Raw genomic sequence first — 25,873 nt, 5'->3', positions numbered from 1 at the left:
GAGGAGTTCCTGTGTAGTGGTGTTAAGAATTGTACATTCTTTGCTCTTGTCCTTTGATTCATTGTAAGGGTACAAAGGTGGCCTAAGTGCAGCCCTCTGGCTTCTGTTGGCAGTGGTAAAGGGACAGATGAGGTTATTGATTCATTCTCTCTGTTAGGCACACACTTCAACAAGAAATAAAGGCATTAAAACTTGGTATATGAGGATGGACAAGTTTTGGAATTAAGAAATTTTGGAATTTAGAATTTTCAGATTTGCTACTTTAAATTGTCCTACAATCATCAAAGTATGGCAAAAAGGTGCCTTCTTAAAGATGATTAAGGAGTTTTAGGTATTCCAAGAGCAGCTCTTGAGGCTATGGAGCACAAATTAATTCTAATTAGCCCATGGTGGAATGTGTCATTGAGGTTTTTAAAACCTGTTCTCTATGGTAGATATCCCAGCATGTTTTTCAAGATGTTTCACCATGTTAAAATCCACACAATACCACCTGGAGGGTTCTTCTTTAAATTGCCAGTCTGCTCGGTGATGTGTATCTCCAAATCCAGCTGACAGCTCAAAGCTCTGAACATCTGCAGTGACCACATTACATAAATGTGCTGGCACGGCTGTCGGTTCCTCCCACGCATTCAAATGAAGCTGGTATGGATGTACTGTATCTTTTTAATCAGCTTTGTCCGGCCATCTAGGTGATTTGTCTTTGGAAATGATGTCAGTTACTTAAGAATTTGTGGTACCTCATGTATAGGCAAGGAAAGTGTGGTTGTAAGAAACTGAGCAGGAAGAATGAAAGCTGAATAACCTGGTGATTAAGGTCCTTTCTGGCAGCTGAGACCTCCATGATGTTTTCAGTATTTTGTCTCTTTCTGAAAACTGTTTTCAGGGTATGCAGGTAAGTGAAAAAAAGGAGAAGTTTTTTCCTGAAGTGAACTTCGAGGCTGGTAATTTTTGGTGGTGTCTGTTACTTGTTGTTTGGAGAAGTGAAGTAACTGATTTTGTGGGTAGTACTACCTCTGTTGGTGTTGTCTGGAATATAAGTATGGCCATGCAGAGAAAGTGTACAGAGCAGTGTTCTAGAAATTGTATCTGGACTGACAAATGTAACAACTCCAGTTGCAGCTTGAATATTTTTTTACTAAGGGTTTTGAAGGTCACATAAACTAGTTAAATACTTTCCTTAGAAGTTAACCCTTATACTTGTTACATAATATGATGAATTCATTATATTTGCAGATGAGAATGATTTAAATAATTTTATTTAAAAAATGCTTTTTGCATCATGGCAAATAAAAATTATTTTTGTATCCTGTTGCTTTCATTCAAATACAATAGGTGAAGCATCATAAATGCAGCTATTGAAATTTACTTTTTCTTGTTCCTAGGCTTTTATTCTTAGTAGTGGAGGTCAGTTGTTATCCAGTCCCTCACTTTTTAGCTTTTATTTCAAGCTTGCATGTTTTCAATACCTTAATACTTCAGATAAAATTCTCAGTATTTCTGTAACAATTAACTTTTGTTAGTATTTTTCTGTTTCTGTGAAAAAGTGGAAGTCTAATGCCTTTAAATTGCAAACATACATAGATGTTGTGTCGTAATATTAATGGGTGATTATTATGTTTTCAAATGTTTTGTGCTTTTTAAAATAGGTTTTTATCTTAGCCATTCCATTATGACCAAGTATATTATTCTGATAGTATTTTGGCATGGTTTGGTGCTATCCCAGAAAGCATCCCTTGATAGAAGATTTCTAAGAGACTTTGAGGATCTTCATTTTGGGGGTGGCTGGGGGATGGAAAGAGCCTTGCTAGTTAATGCCTGACTACATCTTTTCTGTATTGTAATGAAAAACTTTTTGTGGGTATTAATGATGTCAGTTCCATCAGCACACAGAGTGTTCTTTTGCCAGCACAATAAAGAACCTAATGTAAAATCATCACACACCTTCAGAATCTGGCAGCCTTGACGTCTTGGAGGCCTTCATTGTGTCATATGAGTTCAGCTGTGGGCTGTTGATTGTTGCAGAAATCTAGACAGGAGCGTGAGGGGGAAAAAAAAAGAATGATGTCCTACTTGAGCTGGGTTTTGTAGATTTAAATGGCAACTATATCAAGATACTGCAGATAGTTTTATCAGTCTTGTTAAAGATTGAACTGTCTTTATAGGTACTGAATTATCCTTTTGTATCAACACATGTAATGGCCATGTTACTTCACTGGTAATAATTACAGAATTGATTTGCCTTTTAAGAAGTATCATAGTTCTTGGCTATTTGCAAAGCTCAGGATACAGTCTGTATAATGCTTGGCATTATGCACTTGTTAGCTTTTTTTTTTTCCTCTTGATTTGGTGATTTTTTTTCATACTTTAGTGTTGAATACTTTTTGGTAGCTTGCCTGTCAGTTTTGACCACAGTTACAAAAAAGTGGCCTAGAAAGCAGGATTACCTCCCTCCCAACTGTTTGTCCGTGTGTCCTCCAACCCACCCCATATGTTTTTCAGAAACATGTATTGACAACAAATATGCCAAGTTATTGTTAGCAGGACTGTTGTCACTCTAAGGGACACACTGGTATGCCATTGATTTGGTCTGATGGAGTTTGACACCACCTGCATTTTGGAAAGAAAAGGTCTCTTACCTACATTGAGATCATGCATGTGTGTATTTTCTATTGGAGAGAGGGGTTTGGAATCAGAGCAGCCTCCTGCACACATGTAGCAGGCTTTGACATGCACGGCTTTAGCACATACATGGAGGCAGTTCCCATAATCATAAGCTGAGAATCTGTTCTAGACTTTGTAGTACCAAATTATCTCAGTGCCCAGAACTTGCTGCTGTGCTCAGCATGATGCCAAGTTGCTCTCTGAAGGATTTTCATATATCTGGCACTTCAGATTGATAAATATAGGAAAATCGGATAGTTACTTTTAAAAAACTTTGCCCAAACTGGTGTGTGGTTGCATATGCATGCCTAAATGTAAAATCAGAGGTGAAAAAATAATCTGCTTGTTGAGGGAGGCAGGAGTATGTCTGACTTCACTTCTGGATCCCTGTTTGTGTGGACTGTGAAGTGCAGCCCAGGTTTCTTCTGGATTAAGCAGGTGGTGGTGATGCTTAGCTCTGACCTGCAAGTAGTTAATTGTCATGAGCTAAAGAAAAGCCTGTGAATGTTGTCTTCCCCTTTCTTAGAATACCTATGCTGTTGACATTGAGATTTAGGAATTCAGTCACTTCTTCCAGCCTCTGTGGAGAGGTGAGTTACTCTTCTGGCTTTGCAGAATGCTTGCTCCTCATATTTCAGGAGAGGTTCTTGTGCCTCACTACAAGCCAAGCTTTCCCAGCTTCAGCAATGATGCAAATCCAATTGTGGTTCCTTGAAAATTGTGTTTCTGTCTCAAAGATTTGTTCAGACCTCCATCACCTGCCATTTTTTCATGTCTTAAGAGCAAACAAAAATAAGTAATGTTGGTGTTAAGCTTTCTCTCCTACTTTTAGTCTTATCCACGGCGTAGCAAGGATTCTGTTCAGTTGGTCATTTGATTTCTTATGTTTCACCCTTTATGTTTTAAATAATAAAAATACTAGCAGTTATGGAAATCACCACTCTTTCAGTTTTTAAGGGAGTTTATCAGAATGGCTTATATGTAATTGTTAGGAGAAAAAAATAGCAAAGTAATCCATCAGGGAGTTTGTCAGAATATATTTTATGTACAAAATGTCTAGGAAAAATTAAAGCAAAATAAATAAGTATGCTGTGGTATTTGTTTAGAGAATAAAAGCTAAAAGCTAAATTCCTCTTTCAAGGGGTTTGTGATGTAATTTAAAATAAAGAGAGGAAGGGTTTGGGTGTTGCTAAGCTTTGGGTGTTTTCTAGGAAAACCATTTTATATGGAGTGATTACCATGAAAATATTGTGAGAATTTCCAGTAATCTCATGTGCCAGTGGAAGGTAGCTTATTGTCCCTCCATGTGGTTTTATAGGGGGTATTGTTGTGACCTTTATTACTTTGCATTCAAAGGCATTTTTTAGATTCTAGTTGTCTTTATTTTTTCTTCTGCAAAAAAAGGGAAAAGTATTAGCATAAAAAAGTACTGGTTGATGCAAACTAAAATTTATCTTGTGCTTTCACAGATGTACACTGCTTTTCAAACAGTATTTTTCTGTAATGCAATAATAATAGTTACAATTCTGATTTCAAAGCTGTGTTTTTGTGGTCTTCCACCATTACTTGCAAAAAAAAATATTTTCTTTCCTCCAGTACCTCATTTCAGGAGCCTTGCATTTGTATGAGCTTGTCCCACTCCTCCACAACATGTCTGGATTGAGGAAGAGGTGGAATAATACATATTGCCTTAGGACAAGCCATACTTCAGTGAAAGGCTGAAAGGTGAAGAGCTGAAGGGCAGTGAGCCTCCTGTTACCATGTGCCCATGGCATGGGGGAGGCTGGATCCAGGAAAGGAGTTCAGCTTATTACTCATACTTCTGCTTCTCCGGGGTTGAGTGTTACATTGAAACTTGTTTTGCAAAATTTGGGAATGAAAGGAAGATAGAGCAAGGTCCATGCACTGAGGTGCCAGTCAGTGCCAGCCCTGGCTGTTGTACCCCATGCAGCATTGCAATCTCTCAGTTCAAGGTGGGCTGGAAGTACTTGGAGTACTCTTGTACCACTAAAAAACCATAACTTGGGAATGAGACATCAGTTTTTCAGATAAACTGTGCTATACCTGGGGATTTTTAAGACATCAAGCCATTATTTTTATTAAAAAAGGAAACTTGAGCAGTGTTAAGTCTCATTTCAATTATTATAAAGGAGGAGACTCTCGAGCACTCTGCAGTGCCTTTTTGGCTAACCGGTTCAAAGCTTTGTACAGTGTTGAATTTTCAGGATCAAAGCCATTTTGGCATGAACTGTGCACTTGAAAACTTCCTCTCATCATTATGGACAGATTGCTTTACTGCTAATGCCCTGTCCACACCTAGCCCTGATTACTACACTACTTACAACCCTAGTAGGCATTGTCTGCCTAGGGAAACAGTTTCAGACTACTTCTAAACCCACAGTTTTAAAGATTTTTTATTGAGCTATAGGGTTTGTAGATAATAGAAATAGCCAATCCAGTGTTGAAAGTTCGGTTGTTCCTGGAAAAGTGTATCTCAGGTCTAGGATAAAAATGTATCAGTTTACAGAACTACCTTAACTTTTTTTGCATTGTACTATTTTCTGTAAAATGTTTGTACTCCCTGGTTAAGAATGATTGCTTTAAATTTGTGCATTTGGTTCCAGCTTGCATGCTGAGTATATTTGTATATCTCTGTATAAAGATTTGTCTATTGCTCAAGATACATTTTAATTGTGTTAATTTTAGAAACAGATTTTTGTTTTCTATAATTAGAAATTATAAGTTATATATGTAGTTTGTATCTTAAAACACCAGAAGTGGTCTCTGAGATGATTGTAGAGTTTTTTTAATTTCTCTCTTAAGTTATGTTCTGACCAATAGCTTCTTAGTTTGATTGTTGTTTTTTTTTCTGGGATTTTCTGGTTTGTTTTTTGTTTGTTTTTTCTTTCTTTGGTGTGGTTTCTTTTTGTATTTTTTTCCCAATTGAAGCAAAACAGAAGAGCTGTGAAATAAGTTTTCTTCCCTTATGGATATAACTCTAAAGATAATCACAGCATTTAGGAAATATGCATTTCAATTGCCTCTTCATTCCATGTTAACATCCTTACATGAATGCATTGTGAGATTTTATGTTTTTTTAATCTTTTACAGGAAATCCCTGCCTCCTTTATTGCTAAAAATGTACTTGCTTTTGTTGTGAAAAGCATTTTAACCATACCTTGTGGTTTTTGTCTGGGAAGAATGAAGGATTGGATGTATTTAAAGGACAGCTAAATGCCACTGGAGGAAAAGATACTTCCCATGCTTCCATCTTGTAATTGCTTATTAGTGTGGACATATGCATCATGATTGTATGCTTCTCATTTGTTGAATGCTTGATGTGAGATCTTGCAGCCCGATTTCCCTTTCCTGCCCTCTTCCTCTCCTCCACCCCCCTCTAAAGAGGGAGATGCTTAGGCTCGGGAGCCATGCTTATGTGTAAGCTTCATGTGATTAAAAAAAATTGAAGAATACAATTCTAGCAATCTTAAATTGTGTGCCCAGAAGAGCTGATATCTGGGCTCTGATCTTGATGCTGGGCTGGAGTTTGAGGATGAATACTTATCATAGAATCATAGCGTGGTTTGGGATGCAAGTGACCTTAAAGATCATCTAATTCCATCCCCTCTGCCAGGAGCAGGGACACTTTCCAGTATACCAGGTTGCTCAAAGCCTCATTCAACCTGGCCTTGAACACTTCTAGGAATGGGGCATCCACAACTTCTCTGGGCATCAACTTGTGAAATCCTCTGATAGTTTTGATGAATGCTCTAGGGGAACCACTGAAAAAATTAATTCTTCCTTTGGAGTTTGAGCCCTTTGCAGTATGTGGAGGCTATTGCCATTTCAGACCTTCCACTTTTTAAATAAAGAATTATGACTTAGTTATGGGAGCAACAACCTATGTGTATAAATTGACTTGGGAACTCTGAAAATCAAAATGTAAGCTTACTCTTGGTCTATTCAACAACAGCGAGTATATGCTGTAGGAGAATTGCTAGTAATCTTTGGTTTTTTAATACATATTTTTTGAAGTGAGTTTAAAATTAAGGGCATCATAAGTATGGATTATAATAAAAAATTATAATGTTTTGGCTGATGATTTGTTGCCAAATATATCTTCAATGCAGGATATTTTCCAAAATATTTGTATTGCTTGTTTAGAAGGACATGTCTGCAACTTCCTTGAAAGACATAAAAACTACTTAATAGAAATACTTATGTGTACTTAATAGAAAGTACTTAATACTTTCTATTAATACTTTATTAGAAATATTATTTCTATTAAATACTTAATAGAAATACTTGCTTTATGTATCTCAAAGCCAAATAAAAAGTTCAGTGTTAAAAATGACTTTATTATGTCTGGGATTTGAGACGTTTTTGCTCTTCATAGTTTGGAAAGTAAATGAAAGACCGAGAGTTGGGCTTTTCACTGGTGATTTCAAGGAATTCTCTGGTGTGGTATGCCATAGGACTTCACCCAGGCTAACTGGTTAGCCACAGCATGTGCTACCTTTCTTTTCCTGTTCTCCTACACTATTTGGTGGAATATGATGCAAAAGAAGAGACATTAGAATGAGAGAGAGTTGTTCGGAAATTTTTGATTAGAGGCATGAGGGCAATTTGTAATTTTGTTTAGAAAGCAGTAAGAAAGACATTAAGGCAATTTTGGTGGGGGTAGGCTGATTTACAGCATGGGAAGCAAGGTTCTGTTGTGTGTGTCACAGGCTGGCTCCCCATGGAACCTCCAAAAACCCAGGGATCTTGCACTACAGGTTGGGTTGCACTTCTTTGTATATTTCTTAGCTATGTGGGACTAGTCTTTGCACTTCCAGTATTGTTCCCTTTAGGAGCAATAACATCCATATTCAGTAACTTATTCTAAAGCAAAAAAATGTTTTTAATGTTTTCTGCTATTCTTTTGTTCTGCATGATCATCTGTATTTCCACCAGTCTTCAAATTCTGTTAAAATGAGAAAGGCTTTAATTATATTGAGGTCTTGTGTCTGTCTTCCATCATATTTGATGAAGTAACTGACAGCAGATCCTCCTTTCCCCTGGAAAACGGGATGACTGATGCTGTGTGCCTTTTGATCTGTGAACTCCCAGCTCTGACATAATGATGAGAAGCCTGGAATTTTTCTACAGTCATACAAGCTACTCTTCTCCTTTTCTTACCTCCTTTTCCAACTGTGTTTTGGGAGTTGCTTGTCTAGCTTGCTTTGTCCTTCTGCTCCTTTCCAAAAGTTCCTCTGTAAAATTAGTTCACTACATTAATAAGAAAATTATGATCCAATATACCAGATTTCCCCTTTTCTGTCTAAATAATATAAAATTAATGAAATTAGTGTGTCTTGATATTTTTAGTTTGTCATGCAGGCAGCAGAAGTTTAGTCCTGGAGATAATCCTGTAGCAAGCTGAAATGGCTTCTTGCAGAATAATGGGATGATTAGTGATGCCAAATTTAAAGACAAAACTGGAATCTGCTATCAAAAATATGTGTGATTTCCACATTCCTGAAATACATGCAGAGCTACTAGTCATGATTCTTGGTCACAATATAAGATTTTATCATTAGCTTGTGTGCAAACAGAGAATACAGCAAGCGGACTAAACCCCAGACTTCAAATAGCAACTTCAGCCAGAGTAGCTAACTGTTGCCTTAATTAGATACAGCTTCAAAGTATATGCTAAGATTTTTCCACTACAGCTTTTTATCACTTCCACAAGTTCAGCCTGCCCTATACAGATGCTTAATTTGTATGCTGGGCCCTGTGATAAAGCTATTTCTGTCGATGAGATTCCAAAATTGTAGGCACTGATGTCAATGCAGATGAGGTTAGCCTAATTTGGTCAAGAGAGGGCTATGCCATGCAAAATCTTCTTTACATGGGCACATAAAGGCCAGTGCCAAGACTGACAGGTGTCCAGTGGGTGGCAAGGAGCTTCAGAGATAAACATTCTTGTTGGTAGTGCTACAATTCTTGCTTCTTTAAGAAACAATGTAATAATTATAGGGCTGTTTTCAGCATCTCTGCAGGATAACTAAGTAAAATGGTAATGGCAGGTAATTTTACAAATGTAGATCTTCTAAATCCTATTGAAATAACGTCTTTTTTATGCTTAATTCAATTTCTGTTTAGTGTTAAAATCCTGACAATGAAAGCAGCATCTTGTTACCTTCAAAAATGGCATATTAAATTCAGAGGTGTACTGCTGTGAAATCGCTGTAAGAAAAATTACTTGAAAGTGGATTTTAATTGTAGGAGGTCTTGGAATGTTGTAAATGTGATAAAGAGCACACTCAGGTTGAATAATGAGGAGTCTGTACAAGGATATAGTTCTTGAGAGAAGGCTGTAGAAAGATACTAGTGGTAGTATCCACCTTTTTTTCTTATGTCAATATGTCAGCAGTGAAGTGTATCAAAAATGTATTAATCTATTAATAGAACACTTCCTTTGTATGCCTATTTCCATACCTCCTTCCATGCCTCCCCTAACAGGATTGCAATCATACATTGTTTTTTGCCTTGGAATTTTTTATATTAGTTTTGAGCTTATAATTCTTCTGTTCCTTTGTCAGCTGCTTCTTTCTTAGTACTGACCTATTAGAAAAAAAGCCAAACCAAACAAAAACAAGTATGCTTTTTTTATGTCCAGGAAAATATTTCTTACACTGACATCTCTGTAATGGAAAGCTGAGCCTTTTCAGTGTATTTCAGTCTCAAACACAGTAGTCTTTTTCAGTTCAACACCTGCAGACATGAGGCACAACAGTACTGAAAAGCTCTCTCTGTTTCAGGGTCAGCTTTATCTGTAGTGGGGGAGAAGCTGAAATAAGAAGATTTGGGTTTTGATGAAAACTGTTTGGATGCATGGATTGCTGGCACCTACATGCTGACAGAATATTAATGCAAGGCAATAATTACATGTTTAAAGTTGTGTAGATGTGTATGAAACATAAGGTTTGTATGAAAGTCCCTTTATTAAACTTCATTGTCAAATTTTTAGAGCATTTACTATAAGAAATCTGCATCTGCTACAGGTCAGAGAATGAGAATTGAGAAGTAAGAAAGGGTTGTATTGGTAGCTCAACAAAATGAAAAGTGGGAAGCTGGCAATAATATATTGTGGCCTGGAAAGTGGGTGTTGAAATGGCAAGTGGTGTGCCATGGGGAAGTCTAGGGTTTTCAGCTTACTGTCTCATTAGAACTTCTTCAAGTTGAAGGGGTTCAGCTGAAATTGATTTGCCTATCCAATTCAGTTGAAATTGGTCAGTTTATCCTTAATTGGAAGACTAAAAGCATTTTTGGGTATGGTGGGCAAGCAAATTCTGCAATAAGTGTTTAGTGCAGATGCATCTCTAGATAAATTTTGTCGAGGAAGAACATTGTAGCAGAAACTAACTGCTGTGGTTTGGGTTTGTAAAGGGTGTGTATTGGGTTTTCTGTTGTTTGGTTTTTGTTAATTTTGGGTTTTTCATTAGTTTCATTTGTTTGGGTTTTCTTTAAGTTTAAAATGTTAGGGGTTTTGTTGAGGTGAAAGAAGTTGAATGTAGTTGGTTTGTCTTTTCTGTATTTCATGTACTGTACTATGATACCATGTGTGGCTTCTTAGTTTTGTGCTTTGCCTTTTGGTGATCTTTCTTTGACACCCTTTATTCTTCATTAACTCTGTGATGACTTAAAGTTAATAATTATTTTCATTTACTGTCATAAATTAAATACAATATTGATTTGTGAATTTGACAGCAAATGGTGTAACCAGTTTCAGTGTTTGTCCTCTGTGGTTCTTCAGTTACTTTAATGGAAATAATCACAAAATAAGAGAATGAAATCCAGACTTTATTTATTTCAGATATTTTGTGCTCTCTGCTTAATTTGTGAAGGTGAATCTTCCAGCTTTCCCCTTGAAATATAATCTTTTTTGACAACCTAATATTTTTATGTGATGGCTAGCAACGAAACAGAAACAAAGACCATTTTATTACTGTCTTTCTAATATTTAATATAAACTGTTAGAGCTTTACCATATGCCAGTGTGCCTGGGGAACTGCTGAAATGTGTTGGGTTTTGTTTTATTTTGTTTGTTTTTTCCCTGTGGGAATTGTTAATTTTTTTAAAATGAGATTTGAAAATTGAAAATCCTTGCTTAAAGTAATTGGTAGCTGTGTTGCCTGGGGAGTCTTAGTAAGCATGAATATTTTCATTTTGTGTAAACTGTTCTTTAAATGCTTCCTCCAAAGTGAATTGAAGTGTGTGTGAAGGGGTTAAAGGGAGCTTTTAGCAGTGCTGGATTAGGAAAAACTTGCTAGACAAGAACCAGGCAGGAAGATCTTCCTCTAGGCTTAGAGAGAGGTGAGCCCTCATAGATATGGGAGTACTCATCACTTAGTCAAATAGAGGCTTTTAGTTGTTACAATAAATTTTATTTCTTTCCTTTTCCTTTTCACGTGTGAATGAGAAAGAAGCCCAGGGAGCAAGGGAAAAGGAGCATCTCACATTGTACCCTGCCCCTGTGCCTTTTAGCCTTCACTTATTGCACTGCATTGCTCTCTTCCCTGATTCATGAGCTGGACAGATGCATCTGTAGAAATTCATACATGAGCTGCTGTGTGGGGGGGCCCTGAGTGCTTCCTGTGCTCCCCCTTTCCACACACACCCTTCTGGAGGCTCCGAAGCATCACGGGTGAGCTCGTGGTGTTCACATAAGTGTAAAAGTTATTGGGAAAGCTTCTCTCCAAGGCAAAAAGCTTAAACCTTGGAGGTTTTAGAACACAGACTTGTTGTGTCCTTTGTGTCTTGTATTGATAGTTTGTAAAGAATTATAAAATACAACTTGTGTGACTTTAAGTTCTGTAATTTTCTTTTCTGGTTGTTGTGATGTGTTGACAGTTTTGCTCTCTTTCTGTAAGATTGTAAACTCAATGTTTTTTATTTAGATTCCAATTTAAATATAGCACAGTAAGATGATCTTTCACCATTCAAAGGATATGCTTTAGAAATAGAACATAAATTTTTTATTCCAAAATCTAAAACATTGGTAGCTGTTCTTGTCACACGATAATGTTCAACTGTTCTCACATTGCTGGGTTACTTGCAATATGTGAAGTACGTGGGAATTGAAATTACTGTTGATTTGCTTCCAGTATACCATTCAGTCTTGGCAGAAGGTGTATTTAGCATGAAACGCAGTCACTGAGAGTAGATAAAACTCAACTTCTTGAGTTTTAAATCTACCTTTACTGAGTGGATTGCAGTCTTGAGACCCTGGTGGAACTTTGTCTTGTAACAGTGGTACAGTTGTTCAACTCTTTGAAATCACAGATGAAGGTGTTTGTATTGAACTCTAAACTGGGCCTTGTTTCTGGCTGTGAATGAGCAGGTTGGCAGTACCTGCCAACAGGTGTGGGCAGATACAGGCTGCTGTAGACCAGTCCTGACTGAGAATCTGTACAACTTCTAATATGGTTCTCCGTTCAAGGTGATAAGACTCACTACGTCCAAGGGTTAAAAATTAATATTTCCAAAAAAGTAAATGACAAATACATGTGTGTCAACTTTGTCCTTACTTTTTAATTCTTTTTTTTTTTGTTTGTTCTTTAAAGAGGCTTTTGAAAAAGTGGTGTATAACTCCTTTCCAAAATCTCTTCTCTGGAGAAAAGCAGAAATCTTAGTTCTGTGAATTTAAGCAAAGTCCTAAAATGCCATAGTAAGTAAGCATCCTTTGAAAGCGTGTGTCTGAATAAATCAGAGGAAGAATACTGTATTGTAGAACCTCAGTTAATCTTGTGGTGATTTGTTTTACCTAAAACAATAAATTTCAGTGTTGCCATATTTAAATGATCTAAATTGGATTGCTTGTCACTGAGACAGTTTATACCATATAACATTTTTTGTTATGAAAACACATGTAGTTAAAAAACTGAAGTTCATGATATGACAGAGGTAGTGAGAGTGTTCAAATTTGTATCGCAAAAGAATCATTTTAAAAAGAAGTAAACTGATTCAAGGTGTTTTATACACCCCTCAACTACAATATGTATGGTTTTGCCTTTTTCAGTGTTACATGTCCATTTCTGTCAACCTCCAAAATCATGATGTTGAGCAAATAAGAGGAAAGGTTTAAAACAGCCAACAGAAGAATGCAATGTTTAATAATGTGCTTTTTTGGACAAAGATTTATATGATTTCTTTATAAAATATAGACTACCTCTCATCCCTTCTAGAAATAAAGGACACAGCATGATCCTAATAGTTTTCTATTGCTATGTTGCAGTAGCAATAGAAAATTCGCACAATGATGGTACTAAAATGCAAGTTGTTGACTTCTTTCATTCATTGGGATTGTATCTTTTCTAAGGGGGATTTCTTTCCTTTTCTATCTTACTGAGGGCTGAAATGGAAGATTTCTAAAACTGAAAAGTGTTTTTTAAGGGTGTCATTTCTGCCCTCTGGATCCGTAGCTGTCCTTGACTTTCAAAGTTCATGTTTTGGAGCTCTCAGCCCTTGGTTTAAAATCAACCAGCCTTTTGAGTTTAGTTGCAACAAGTGAGGCAGTTGGAATGGTGATTAATATGTGGTTGTGAAGGTGAATTTTGCTAACTTTCTTAGATTTTCATGTTTGCTTATTCCTTGCTAGCTCATATGTAGCTTTGTTGATGAGTCACTGTCCCTGGAATTATTCAAGAGATGTGTAGATGTGGCATTTAGGGACATGGTTTAGTGGTGAACTTGGCAGTGCTGGGTTAGCGGTTGGACTTGATGATATTAAAGGTCTTCAACAACCTAAATGATTATATGATTTTGTTAATAAACAGCTGGAGTAGTTGGAATCTTGTACCTAGTTGCAATTTGGGCTAACATGGCAAATCTTTTAAATAAAAAGCTGAATTGGAAGTAAATTGCTTAGATAACATTTTAAAATAAGATGTAAATAGAAGTAGCATTTGTAAAAGTTGGTTATCATGTATACACTGTGAAATTCTAGAAGTTGTGCTCTCAGTATCTTATATCAGTATAAAAATAATGGTGAATTTTCTTATTTTTTCCCCTTGAGAGCAGTGTTTAGTGGTTGGGTTGGGTTGCAGCAGTAGCTACCCACACTTGTTACAAGAATACTTATAGATTACCATTTAATTATTTTTTTTGAGTGAAGTCTGCTGGAGAAAGAGATCACACATGATACATAATGAGACAGGGAGAAAAGCAAAGAAAAGATGGAAATGAGTTGTGGTTTTTTTTCCACTGTGTGCTGATGAATTTGTAAATGATGGGCTTATTCCTCTACTGTCATTACAAGCTGTTGACACAGTAAAGTTCCCAGACTGGTTCACAGCAAGTAATAGGTCAGTCAGGAGTGTATCCTAGAAATCAGTGTGCCACAGGCCTCTGTTCTGGAAGGGGGTGTTTGAAGGGCAAAGGAGACCCCATGGAGATTTCTTTTCTGGGCCAGGTGTACAGGTGCAGGCACATGAAATCAGGTCATTCTGGCAAGTAGGAGGGATAAGCAACTTTATGCCTCCAACTGAGCATAAAAACTCAGGTGGTGATGGAGATTGACAAAGCCCTGCTGTATTTAAACGGAGCCACAGTGAGACCCAGCAGTGTATCTGAAATCTGGTGCTCTGGTTTCAACTCTGGATTTCTTGTAGGTGTTACTGAAATGGTTTTTTGGGGGTTAGAGCATTCAAAGGCACTTCTGCACAAACAGTAGTTACTAAGCTTTGTAAGGTAACCCTGAGCCATTCATCAGGGCTGATGAACTTCAGGAAAATAACTAAATACAGAAAAATATTGGAATAGATGGGTATTTAGAAATGCACAAGTAAAATTGGGATCCTGTATGTGGTACTCCAAATAGCAGAGTATGTAACAGGAAATGATGGGTTTCCACATGGAGCCTTGCAGATCTCTAGGAGTGTATGTGGAAATAATTGGAGCCTTACAAATAATCATGGTGTATTAATGGGGGAGCTACTTTGAATGGGTAGGAGCTGGTCCCATGTGATGCCTGTTTCCCAATGAGAGCAAACTGGTATCTTTAGCAAATTCCTTAGTGGAATCTTTGTAACAACTGTTTCAAGACCCCAGTTGCTTTCTGCTGTATTGATAATGCATGCTTGTCTTATCAGAAATAGCACAGAGAGGTTTGTTCAGCAAATGCAAAAATTGTAGCAAAACATGCCTTTGACTGCTTGAATGCATCTGCATTACTGCATATCATCAAGTCTACATTGATGCCATTGGGATATTTCTGTTTCTTTAGAAATGGTAAGAGACAGCAATGGTACGTGTGAGCTGATGGTAAGGAGAGAGGAATAGGTAACAACTTGTATGTGAATGTTAGGTAATGTATGCCTTACCAAACGTGGTGTCTCTGCAGACATCAAGAAAATGGGTTTTAGAAAAACTGAAAAAGAATCTGTTAGAAAGCAGTAAAGAAAATGAGAAGAAAGAAAATGAACCAGCATTAGCAACTTCCCCAATTAAAAAAAAACCAACCAAACAATGCAATGTATGATAGCTATTTTTTGTGTGCTTCTCAGTTTCAAGATGAAGCTGAGACTGATGGTGGTGTCCACAGCTGAAGGGTCCCTGCAGTCCCAGAACTGAGGCACTGTAACAGGGAGTAGTTAACAGAGAGGGAATTTAGTATTACCACATTTTTATGTTGCCTTCTACCTGCAGGTTTACAGTACTTACTAAAAACTTGGAATAATTTCTTCTTTGTAAAATGTAATCTCTTTCACTTTCACCTTGCAGTTGTTAGTAGGGTTATTCAAAGCAGCACTTCATCCAAAAGAAGCACTTGAGCTTCTGTGTTGATTTGTTAAACTTCTCACACAAACCAGTGCACTTTCTGATCTTACTCTGTCTCCAAATTCAGAATTGTATTGCCAAAACAATCTTTCCATTTCCAAGCTGTAATTAAAACAAATAATGGTCTAGTGGTGCTTAACAAGCAGTCAGATACTTTTATTTCTCATATTAAACTTATGCATGAGACAGTTTTAAGATAACTTCCAGTAAGAGAAGGCTTCTTAATTAAACCACTTAATGGTGGAAGACAAAAGAGGAAAGGTTGATCACTTTGTATAGTTCTGTTTGCTAGGTAATGTATTTGCTAGATAATGTATTTCTGAAATTGGTGGGAGAAAGTCTTGCTCCATAAACCTAGGGCAAGACTATGTGCACACTCCTAGAACATCTTCGTGTGTTTTGAGACAAGAAAACAAGATTTGTCAGGGAGGATTGATAATAGTGGTGATGGAGAAGAATGCTTGACATTTCAGAGTATAAGGTTATTTATGCTTGAGTTTATTCAGAGGAGAGTTCAGTCTTGAAGCAAATCACCTCATTGTTCCTGTTTGCTGTGCTCATTTGATTGTTTTCTGGAGTGGTTTTGGTATGTGCTAACCAGGCTTCTTCCAAAAGAAACTAAATCATTCACTCATTGTGTGCACCTAATGGGCCTTAAACCTCAATAAGGTTGTAGGGGTTTGATCAGTTACTGGATCATTTTTTGGCAGCTTTGAACCTCCTGTAGTAGGATCTGGTTCAGGAAGTTGGAGTAAATATGGCCTTCAAAAACAAATTAAAACTCCTGGGCTTCATATAGTATAGGTGTAAAAATCTGAGCAGCAGGTGTGTTTTGATCTGCTCCAGTTGTGCCAAAATGTAATGCAAATATAGCCTGATGCCATTTATTGTGGGTTTGTTTTTTTTAAAGAAACATCAGACTAGTGGTGATTAATTGTTAGGGTGTTTTAACCTTGTCAACTGTTTGGAGGTGGTAATGTTTTTAAATTTATCTCTGTGACAGTTGGTATTTTATGTGGAACTTTACAGAGCTTTAGATAAGTGCTGCATTCATGAAGTGAGGTATCAAAAGGCCCATTCTGAATGTTCTTGCCTTTGGTTTCGATCTGACTGTTTTTCTGGGGCATGGGGACAGGGCAGAAGATAAATGCTTGGAATGTAATGGTTCTGTAGGGATTCACAGGTTGTGCTGAGAACATGACTATAACTTAAAAGACATCATAAACATTTGGAATCGTGATATTAAATAACAAAGAGCTCTATCCCACTTAACAAATCTCCTTAATTTAGTAAACATCTGCTGTGGTGTATGTCCCCTTTTCCTGTGGAAGGGAGGAAATTAGTTTCTTAATTTTAAAACTACTCCTTTGGTGCTCTGAGCTAACTTTTGTGTTTTGTGCACATATTGGAATTTGGAATTGATTTTTTTGCAAAAAACAAAAAATATAGGAAGAGCAGATTCTTCATATAAATTTGCTTTCAGTTATTCAGTGTCATCCTTTTAAACTCCTCATTATCCTACACTGTTCTTTTTTCTCCCCCGCTGTAGCTCCTTTTTTTCCCTAAGTGTTTGAGATTTATTTGTATCTTTGAAATGAAACACTTTTGTCAGCTTAAAATGACAGAATGAATCTCAAGGCTGCACCAAGCATATAGGACCACTTTGCTGCACAATCAGTGTTCTTGGAGGAAGTTAGACTGCTTTCCAACTCTGGGAAGGGCTGGGCAGGCTGTAGCCAAGTTCAACCCTTGGAGCAATAGATAAAAGCCCCATTCCAGTTCAGGCATGGGTATTTAGTGGACAAAAGAAGTTAGACAATGACAATTGGTTTGAACAATTGCACACATTCGGTGCATTTACTTTCATTAACATTATTTATAGTACGTTGCTATAAAAGCAAATTTGAAATATGTTTTGAAGTTCAGTTCTTAGCAGTTCTCCAGGTGGCAGAGATAAAAGGAGCTTGTGAATATCACAAATGCTGAAATCTGCTGGAAACAGGCTCTTCATGGCATTTCAAGGCAAGGCAGTATCCTGACTTAGCTTGGGTGTTTTGACTACTGGAGTTTGATCCTATTGTCTGGCACACTTTGCTGTATTTAAAGATGATGACAGGATGTAATCATGGTTTTACATTTCCGTTGGCATTTCTGTGGGGTTTAGTAAGGTTTTACTAATTGCCATGTCCCCTGCTTGTAAAACTTTCTTGTTGAGTCCGGCATTGGCAGCGAGAGGAGCGGGGCAGAGCACATTGCAGGGGCTGTCAGGTGACAGCTGCTGCCTGCCTTGTGCCTCACTGCTGTGCCCTGCTGCCTTCAGCACTGGCGGCCATCGGGGGGAGAGTATGCTTCAGCTATTTGGGGTGATCCAATGGGAATTGCATTGATCTGGTGTTTAGCTCTGATCCTTATCAAATGGATTACTTCTAAGGTAGGCCATTTTTAAAATCTGTTTTGACTAACTGGGTTTATAAGTAATCCCAGAGAAAACAAGTCATTAAGAACTTCACAAGCACTTATTTTTTCCTTTTTAAATCTAATCTGTTTTGGAAACATCATTTGCCATTTAAGATTGTGTTTCTTAATTGTTCATACATGATTTTGTAGCTCTTGACTTTCGCTTGCCTTGAAGTGGGAAGGAGTGTGTTTGTAGCAGTGCCAGTTAGGAGAGGAGAAAAAAGGGATCTGAAATGGCTTCTGAATGGCAGGAGTTGACTTCCCTGTGTTACCAACAGATTTCCAGTTTTATAGCACCTTGAAGCCTTTGTGAAAATAAGGAAAAACAATTTTAAACATAGTGAGAATAATACAAATTAGTGTATTTTGCTTCCTGGACAGGATATCCTTTTTGTATTGTTGATTTCAGAGTTGCTGGAGTGGAAATACCAGTTTTGTTTGCTTATGTGAAATATCTACTTTACTTTGTAGGCTTTCTGTTTGAGATCCCTGTGTTTTGCAAAATGCATGCTTTATGGTAGGATTAAGTTTTTACTCTCTCATTCCAAAGAATGGAAGTATCCCCATAATGAATATTTGTGCTGGTAAATATAGGTGAGATTGGTGTCTGGAGATGAGACCAGGCTCTTCTCAGCATAGCTCACTGCAAGAAGGAGGAATAAATTTAAATGTAGCATTATGAAGGAGAGCCAGAATAATTGGAGAGAATTAAAGAAACTGAAAAAAAATAGAGTTCCTGCGTTAATAGATAATTTTTTTGTTATTGCTACTGAAACACATTTCTAAAATTTTTGTACAATTAACAGGAGAATATGAACAAGCATGAATTTGAGTTTGTTGTGAAAACAAGTTTTGCCAGGCACCCATGCCTGTACTCTTCAGTCATTGCCAGTAACGTGTTTCTAAATTTATTAAAAGCAAAAATGGTCAGGCTTGGTTGCTAGCACTTGTGACAACTTTTGTCACATCAAGAAAGAGACCAGGATGCCCAGTGGATGTTCAATTGTGACTGAAGGCAGATTCTACAGATTTACAGCCTGTGTGCTAGACCAGTACATCATCTGCATTTTGCTGGTATATTGTTGAACTGCTGGCTTTTTGGAACTTGACGTAAAAACCTGTTCAAGGATTATGTCTAATCCAGTTTGGTCAGAGATTGTTTTAAGGTGGGGAAAAAGAAAAATTCCAGGTAGCTGTCATAATACAGTTAGGCATAAAATTCCCTGCTATTTATGATTGTGTTTCTGCATATGCTAGTGGTGGTTTCTTTTAAAGAATTAGTGCTTTTGTGTTCATTCAATTACTTATTTTGCCATTGCCTTGATGCTATTCTGATTTAGTTTTCTTAGGCAATACCCCTGTAAACCAATTAAACCAATTGCTTGTGGGTTTTTTTTGACTGTACATTCTTTCTGATCAATTGTCAAGGTTTTGTTTTGTATATTTTTAAGTCTTGATTTTTTCTTAATGTTGGTAAAGCTTTGGGTAAATTTTATGCCACATGATATACATCTGAGGTATATAAGAAAAAATAGCTTACAGATGCTTGTGAGATATATGTATCACTAACATTGATAACGATCAGTCAAATGATAGCTAAGTTTAAAAATGGTTCCCATCTGTCTTGATCATGTGAAATAGCTTTATATGGAAGAAAATATTAAAATTATCACATTTGAATATTTGAAGGAAAGGTGTGGTTCTTATTGCTGATTAAATTTCAGAAAGGCAGTATGAATGACGTTTTCTTACTGTTGGTAAACTTTCAGAGTAATGCTTTGAACTGCAGTGAAATTTTTAAATAGTAGTAGGACCATTTTGCAGTGGCTTACCTGAATTCAGTGTCAATTTAAGTGCTTCTGAAGAGCATTTTTCTGTGCTTTAGTGAGTTAAAAACTTGATGGTGCTTTTTGGAAAACTGACGCTTAGCATGGAACTTTTAAATACCTGAAATAAGTCTAAGATACCTCACAGTCTTGCTTTTGAAATCTAATAATAGTTGGAGATGTAAGGTCTTAACTAGTTTGTCATTCTCAAGACTTTTAGTTCATAAACGATCTTAAATGCTTTCCAAGGGTGTATATTTGAGGTAGCATTGCAATTGGTATAACAACTTCTCCACACTTGTCTTCAGAGCAGTTGAGACAAATGCTCTGATAGTTCAGCAAAGAGCTTGGACTAGAAAGTCAGGTAGGTAAAAACACCTGCCTGTGTTGCTTTCTGTCCTGTCTTTTCTTTCCCAGCTTCTGTATAAACAACTGAGTAGCAAAATGAGGGTCATGTAGTCCATCAAAAAGCATGGATGGTTCTTTTGATGGGTGGTACTGAATTTTGAAGGCCAACAGCTCTAGCAGGTGTTGTTAGAGAATGAGAACAGGAGTTGTTTTGCTAGACTGTCTACAAGCTGGCCCTTGCTGAAATGAAGTGCCCAGCAGTAATGCTGGTGCTCTGCTCTCAGCAAGATTGGGAAGTCTGCGATAAAACTGATACATCAATGGAAACATTTCTGTTTGACACAAACAGCAGCAGGTGCTCCGTTTCCAAGTGGTACATGCAAATGCTTGTGCTCCCAAGCATCACTGAAGCGGTTTCCCTTTGAAGATGTATCTGTGTGCTATTTTGGCACGTTGTTCCCGTTACATGGCCTTTAATAACTTTCTATACTCTGAAAAGATATTCAGAGAGATCTGACTTAAATCTAAGTTCTGGTAGATACTCCCTTTGCATGTTTTTGCAGAGTCCTTGTATCAGTGTTGTTAGAGGATTAATGGATCTTCCAATTTAGTTTGAACTTCTTCCATTCACCTTCCACAAATAGGTCTCAAAGGAGAAGAAAAAAGGAAGCTTTTTGACTTTATCACCCTTCTAAAGAATAAATGATACTCTAATGTGAAACTGAAGTTAAAGGTGAGGCTTTGAAAGTGGAAGTCCAGTATAAACTACCCTTCCCAGTCACCTTTCTGACATCCATCTTCATGGCTGAAGCAAATCAGCCCACCCAGGTCAGGTGGCTGTGCTCGTGCCTGGAAGGGAGCAGAGCAGTTGAGAACCTCAGGTAATCATTTGAGGAATTTGTTGAATCACTTAGGATCCAGCACATTCCCACCAACCAAGTTGTCCTTGTGCTTGCAAATGGAACCTGCCTAAACACAGACCCATGAGGGTTGTCTTGTCTTTGAGCACTAGTAATTCTGTCTGCTTGCTGGAATGGTGCTTACTTGTTTGATATTTCTACAGAGGGTCAGTATTGTCATTAACAGGTACAAATCTTCAGGTAGACCGGAGAGGTGGTGCAGAGATTTAGAAATAAATTCTTATGCTAAATGAGTTAAAAATATTGACAATAACATGACAACAAGTAATATTTTCTGATCCAAGGTCTCTGTAGGGTTATTCAGTGTATGCCATGGTTGTTTCAACTTTGTAAGTAAGGTATATTTTTAGGGTAAGTATGGTGTTGGTGTCTTGGTGTAGGCTACAGAGAATGGGCCTTTGATTAGACATGAGGAGGGTGGCATTTTTGGTCATCAACAAGGGTAAAATCCTGCTGATTAAGTTGTTTGAACAGTTTGGTGCTTGGCAGTAACTTTAGTTCTTCAAGACACGTTTGTCTTTCTTCTTATGAATTTGTTGTCCGATCATATCGCAGGAAAAACTGAAGCATTAAATCTGGTTTTTCTCTTTGCTGGGCTTAAGTAGTGGAATCAACAATATATCTTAAAGAACCCCATAGAGGGTATGTTAAATTACTTCTCTCTTTCTGCCTTTTTCCTTGAATTTTTCTGGAGTACTATAGGGGGTAGAATAACAAATGCACTGTCAGTGTTATTTGGAGTGGGAAAATAGGTGATGCACCACAGCCTGCAGGAGATGGTCTGTTACCTATTTGCAGGGTAAGCTGACACAAAGCAATCTGTGTCTGGGTGAGTGCAATATTATTTGTTTACTTACCACAAGTTGCTAAAAAACCTCTGTACCATTAGCTTTGTCCTTTGTCTCTGACTGCCCACCACAGTGCTCAACTCTCTGTACCTCACTTACTAGCTTGGTCTAAAGATAAAAGATCTGACCACTCATTACCCACCCCCCAAACATCTGTTGGTGGAACTTGCTAATACATGTTTTCCTCTTATATATTTTATTTAACAAATTTCAATGAATAAGTGTCTTTGAGACCTCAGTCCTTTTAGCAGAATTAGCTGAAATTGTCCTGCTATTTGTGTAGTATTGCTAGTGAAATTTATACAATAAATTGTCTCTATTTTTCCTTAGAGAACCAAACTTTCTAATGTAATTTTACTAGATTTGATTGTTTCAAATATGTCCTTGCAGAGCAAAATCACTTGTCCATATGAGCAACTACTGTATGTTTTTAAAAATCTGCTTTGTATTTGATATCATACATGGATGCACTACTTTATATATACTGCTTTATCTAACAATATTTTATTTTAGGGAGCAAGTAATATTTTAGAATCAACCTATCAAAAGGATTTCTTTTTCAGTAAATTTTTGTATATTGTTTTCTTTCTTGCAGACTAATGCTCCAGTTGTATGTGGGTCTTGTAGCTGCATGTGTGCTTAGGTTTCTCCTGTATTAGATTACAGAACTGTATTGGACATGTCCAGAAATCTGTGATGGACAGGTGCAAATTGCAAGTTAGCACTAAATTACATCACTGATTGTGCCTAGTCAGTGATATGAAATGTTCCAGGCTATGGAAAATATATTCAGCTGAGATTTTCTGAAACTCAAAGGCAAGTTTAATGAAAAACATTGAAAATGTTAGTGAGAAATCAGCATCATTTTCTGGCTGAGTAGCTGTATTTCTACCTTTCCCATCGGGACAGGCATACTGCTGTGAGAAATGCTGTACAAACATATATTGAGGAATTATTTGCATGGTTTATGATCTTCCAAGAAAATATAGAACAAAGGCTGAGACAACATAAAAGTTCTGTACAGGGAGTTCTTCCTTGTAGTCTTTACAACAGCTTGGGCCCCATTATTATTATTGGACCCCATTTGGAGCTAGGTCTTTTGGTCACTTCTGTAATTGCATATTAATCTTACTTTTGGAAAAAGCTTCTACAACTTCAAGTGTAAGGTTTTAATTTTTGTTTTGGCATGAAAAATATTAAAAAGAATAAGTGTAACTTATGAGTTTGGAGTTTTAGCGCACATCACTTGTACAGATCACGGTGATTGAGGTTACTCATCTTTAGTCTGTCTTTGAGTTCATTTCGGTTGTTCTGTAGATAGATGCATATCAGCAGTTCTGCCTTTTTGCCTTTCCATGTAATTTTTCTTTCCTTCATTTCCTTCAGAATTCTTCTCAATAGGCAACATTATTTTTTCTATCCTGTTTCCTAACATGATTTGATTTCTTATCTTTTGAACTTGCACATTTTCAGGCTGTTGTGTGTCCCCGAGTTAGTGTTGTTCCTGATGTGTACATAGAAAAATGGGTGATTGTGTTTGCCACCAGGCTGACTTTTATCTGAGTTCTCAAAGGCGTGTGGTGACACTCAATGGCATCAAGGACTTCACTGTCCTCAGTGTAAGAAGGAAGTGTAGTGTGCAGAGAAAGGTCATAGGAGTTTCTAATGTGCACCTCCCACAAAAAATCTTATTTCTGTAAAGAAAAAATGGAGGTCTGATTGTGAAGGTGATCCTCTCATCTTAGGATTAACAGGTAACATTAATGAAGGCCTTAGGAAGGGGCAGAAGATGGTCAAAGTACAATAAAGGCACAATGAGAGGCTGGGTGCTAGGTGGAGTCATGCTTTGCCGACTGTGTGATGCTAGTGAGAACATTCCTCCTGTTTTTAGCTGTTGGAGGAGAAGTTCACCACTTCGTGGGAGACTTCCTGGATTGTAACTACCACAGTAGCTGAATATGTATGACACATAATGTGTCCCATGTAGGTAAAAAATACAGTTTATATGGGAGTATTTCAGTCTTGTGCATGGATAACTTGATGACTCTTCTGAACTTTTATCATCAAATTTGAAATACTACTTGCTGGCTTTCTCTGAAATGCCTTTATGCATCTTAGCTCAGTGATACCTTGCTTTGCCTACAGAAAATACAAGGTAGAATGAAAGTAGCATGTGGCATCCTAGGGCTGCAGTAATGGTGTAATTTCACTTATTACATCTCTTACCTTTAGAAGATGGAAATACCCCATAGGTAAAGGTAGATATATGAACCAGGAACTGCAAGTATTTGTTTCAATATGGTGTTCTAGAAGGCCATGAGGAGCACTTTCTTGTGTCTGCATAATCTCATTCTATGGCTTTCCTATTGTGAGGAATGATTGAGGAACATTGGAAAGGAATATATGGGGGTGTTTTTAACCACACTCTGATCTCGTGTTTCATAATCTTTTCACTACCAATTCCTATTCTTCCTTTGTTCCCTCTTAAAGCAAAATCAGTTGATACATATATTTGAAAAAGGCATTTTGCATGAAAGACACACAATTTCTAAAATTAATATTAAGAGTTAAAATGGAAATGGTCAATAATTTTCATTTCAATTTAAAAATTATTTGCTTCTAACTTGCTTAAAATACACTTATTTTTTTCAGAGACGTGGAGCAATTTCCTATGACAGCTCAGATCAGACTGCGTTGTACATTCGTATGCTAGGTAAGCATACCATTTTCTATATTGGAACTTCCAACATTTATGATTGATTTAAATAATAACTTTTTAATATCTCTGTTGAATTGATAAACTTAGCATTCTCTTTCTCCTGGATAATATTTTGGTTAGAATCTCCGCAAGAGTTTGGGTTCTTATATGTTGACTTGGGTTTTTTTTGATTGTTTGCCTTTTTTAGTTTCTTTTTTCCTGAGTTAAACATTGTGTAGGATGTTTTACTCCTATATTGAAGAAAAAGGAAAGGTATTATAATTAACACAATGTGTTTGGTAGAAGTAAAGTTTTCTAAGTGACTCATGGTTGATCTTTCTGTAATGGAATTTACCACCTCTGCATTGTATCTTTCTAGTTAAAACTGTAGCTTAGAGAACACTTATTGGAGAGTTACCACACATTCTTAAAAACTTCAGTACTGAGGCTATGAAATGTGCCAGGTGTACTTGAAATAATGATGTGATTTTAAACAATATTTTTCTTGTTAATCCTAAAGGTGACTTGAGAAAGGAAAGGGTGCTTGACAGGGCTGAGTAGTTCAGTCAGCTTACTGAGGAGTCTTCCAGAGTAGCAGGGAGATAAAGGGTAAAGCCCAGTTCAAACAAAAGAATGGTGTTGGGAGGGGAAAGCATCCAGGGGAGACCCTCTGTGGTAGTGAGTGCACAGAAGGAGTTGAGGTCATTTGTTGAGAGGAGAAAGAGGGAAGGCTCTTGCAGATCTGGCTGCCAGATTCAGTATTTCCCACACCTCTTCTGGAGGCTGCTGGTGGTGCAGATGGCATGGGGACTGTGTATGTGCTCTAAGTCTGTTCCACTGCTGTGTGATGCCACTTAATTTAAGCCACCTTGAGCTATGAATCTGTGTTGAAATGGACTATGAATGCTTGCATGATGTCTCACACAGCTCAATGAACACCAGCAGCTACTCATTACAAATTCTTAACCATCTCCAACTAAATCAGCCAGAACATGTCTTTTTATGCCCTGAGTCTTTTCAGTTTAGTTGTATACTGCACATGTTCAAGTCCCCAGAAATTCATAACTGCATTGTCTCTGAATTTAAAGTTGTAAGATATATGCATGTGTGTATAAGAATTTATAGTCCTAACCTACATATGTAGGAATATATGGTCATATATACATATAAATTCAATTTTGACTTAGCAGTTTCACTTTTTTTTCCAGTTATTTTGATTTTTTACATTTGTGTAGTTGTTAATACTGTAGCTCTGACTGTCTACTGAAGGGGTTTTGATCAGAGAATTTA

General features: G+C 37.2%; 1 protein-coding gene across 2 annotated transcripts in view; it reads left to right on the top strand.

Annotated features, from left to right (window-relative positions):
- The window catches only part of PDE7A (phosphodiesterase 7A), a 75,942-nt gene that overhangs the window by 15,811 nt on the left and 34,258 nt on the right, over positions 1-25,873 (top strand). For both annotated transcript variants that reach the window (XM_054638327.2, XM_077186077.1), the window contains exon 2: positions 24,538-24,598. In XM_054638327.2, coding sequence (XP_054494302.1) covers positions 24,538-24,598 — 61 coding nt within the window. The remainder of the gene's footprint in view (positions 1-24,537; positions 24,599-25,873) is intronic.

Source organism: Agelaius phoeniceus, chromosome 1, assembly GCF_051311805.1.
Source record: "Agelaius phoeniceus isolate bAgePho1 chromosome 1, bAgePho1.hap1, whole genome shotgun sequence".
NCBI lineage: Eukaryota > Metazoa > Chordata > Aves > Passeriformes > Icteridae > Agelaius > Agelaius phoeniceus.
The sequence above is the reverse complement of the archived record's forward strand: the minus strand, read 5'-3'. Positions and strand labels throughout refer to the sequence as shown.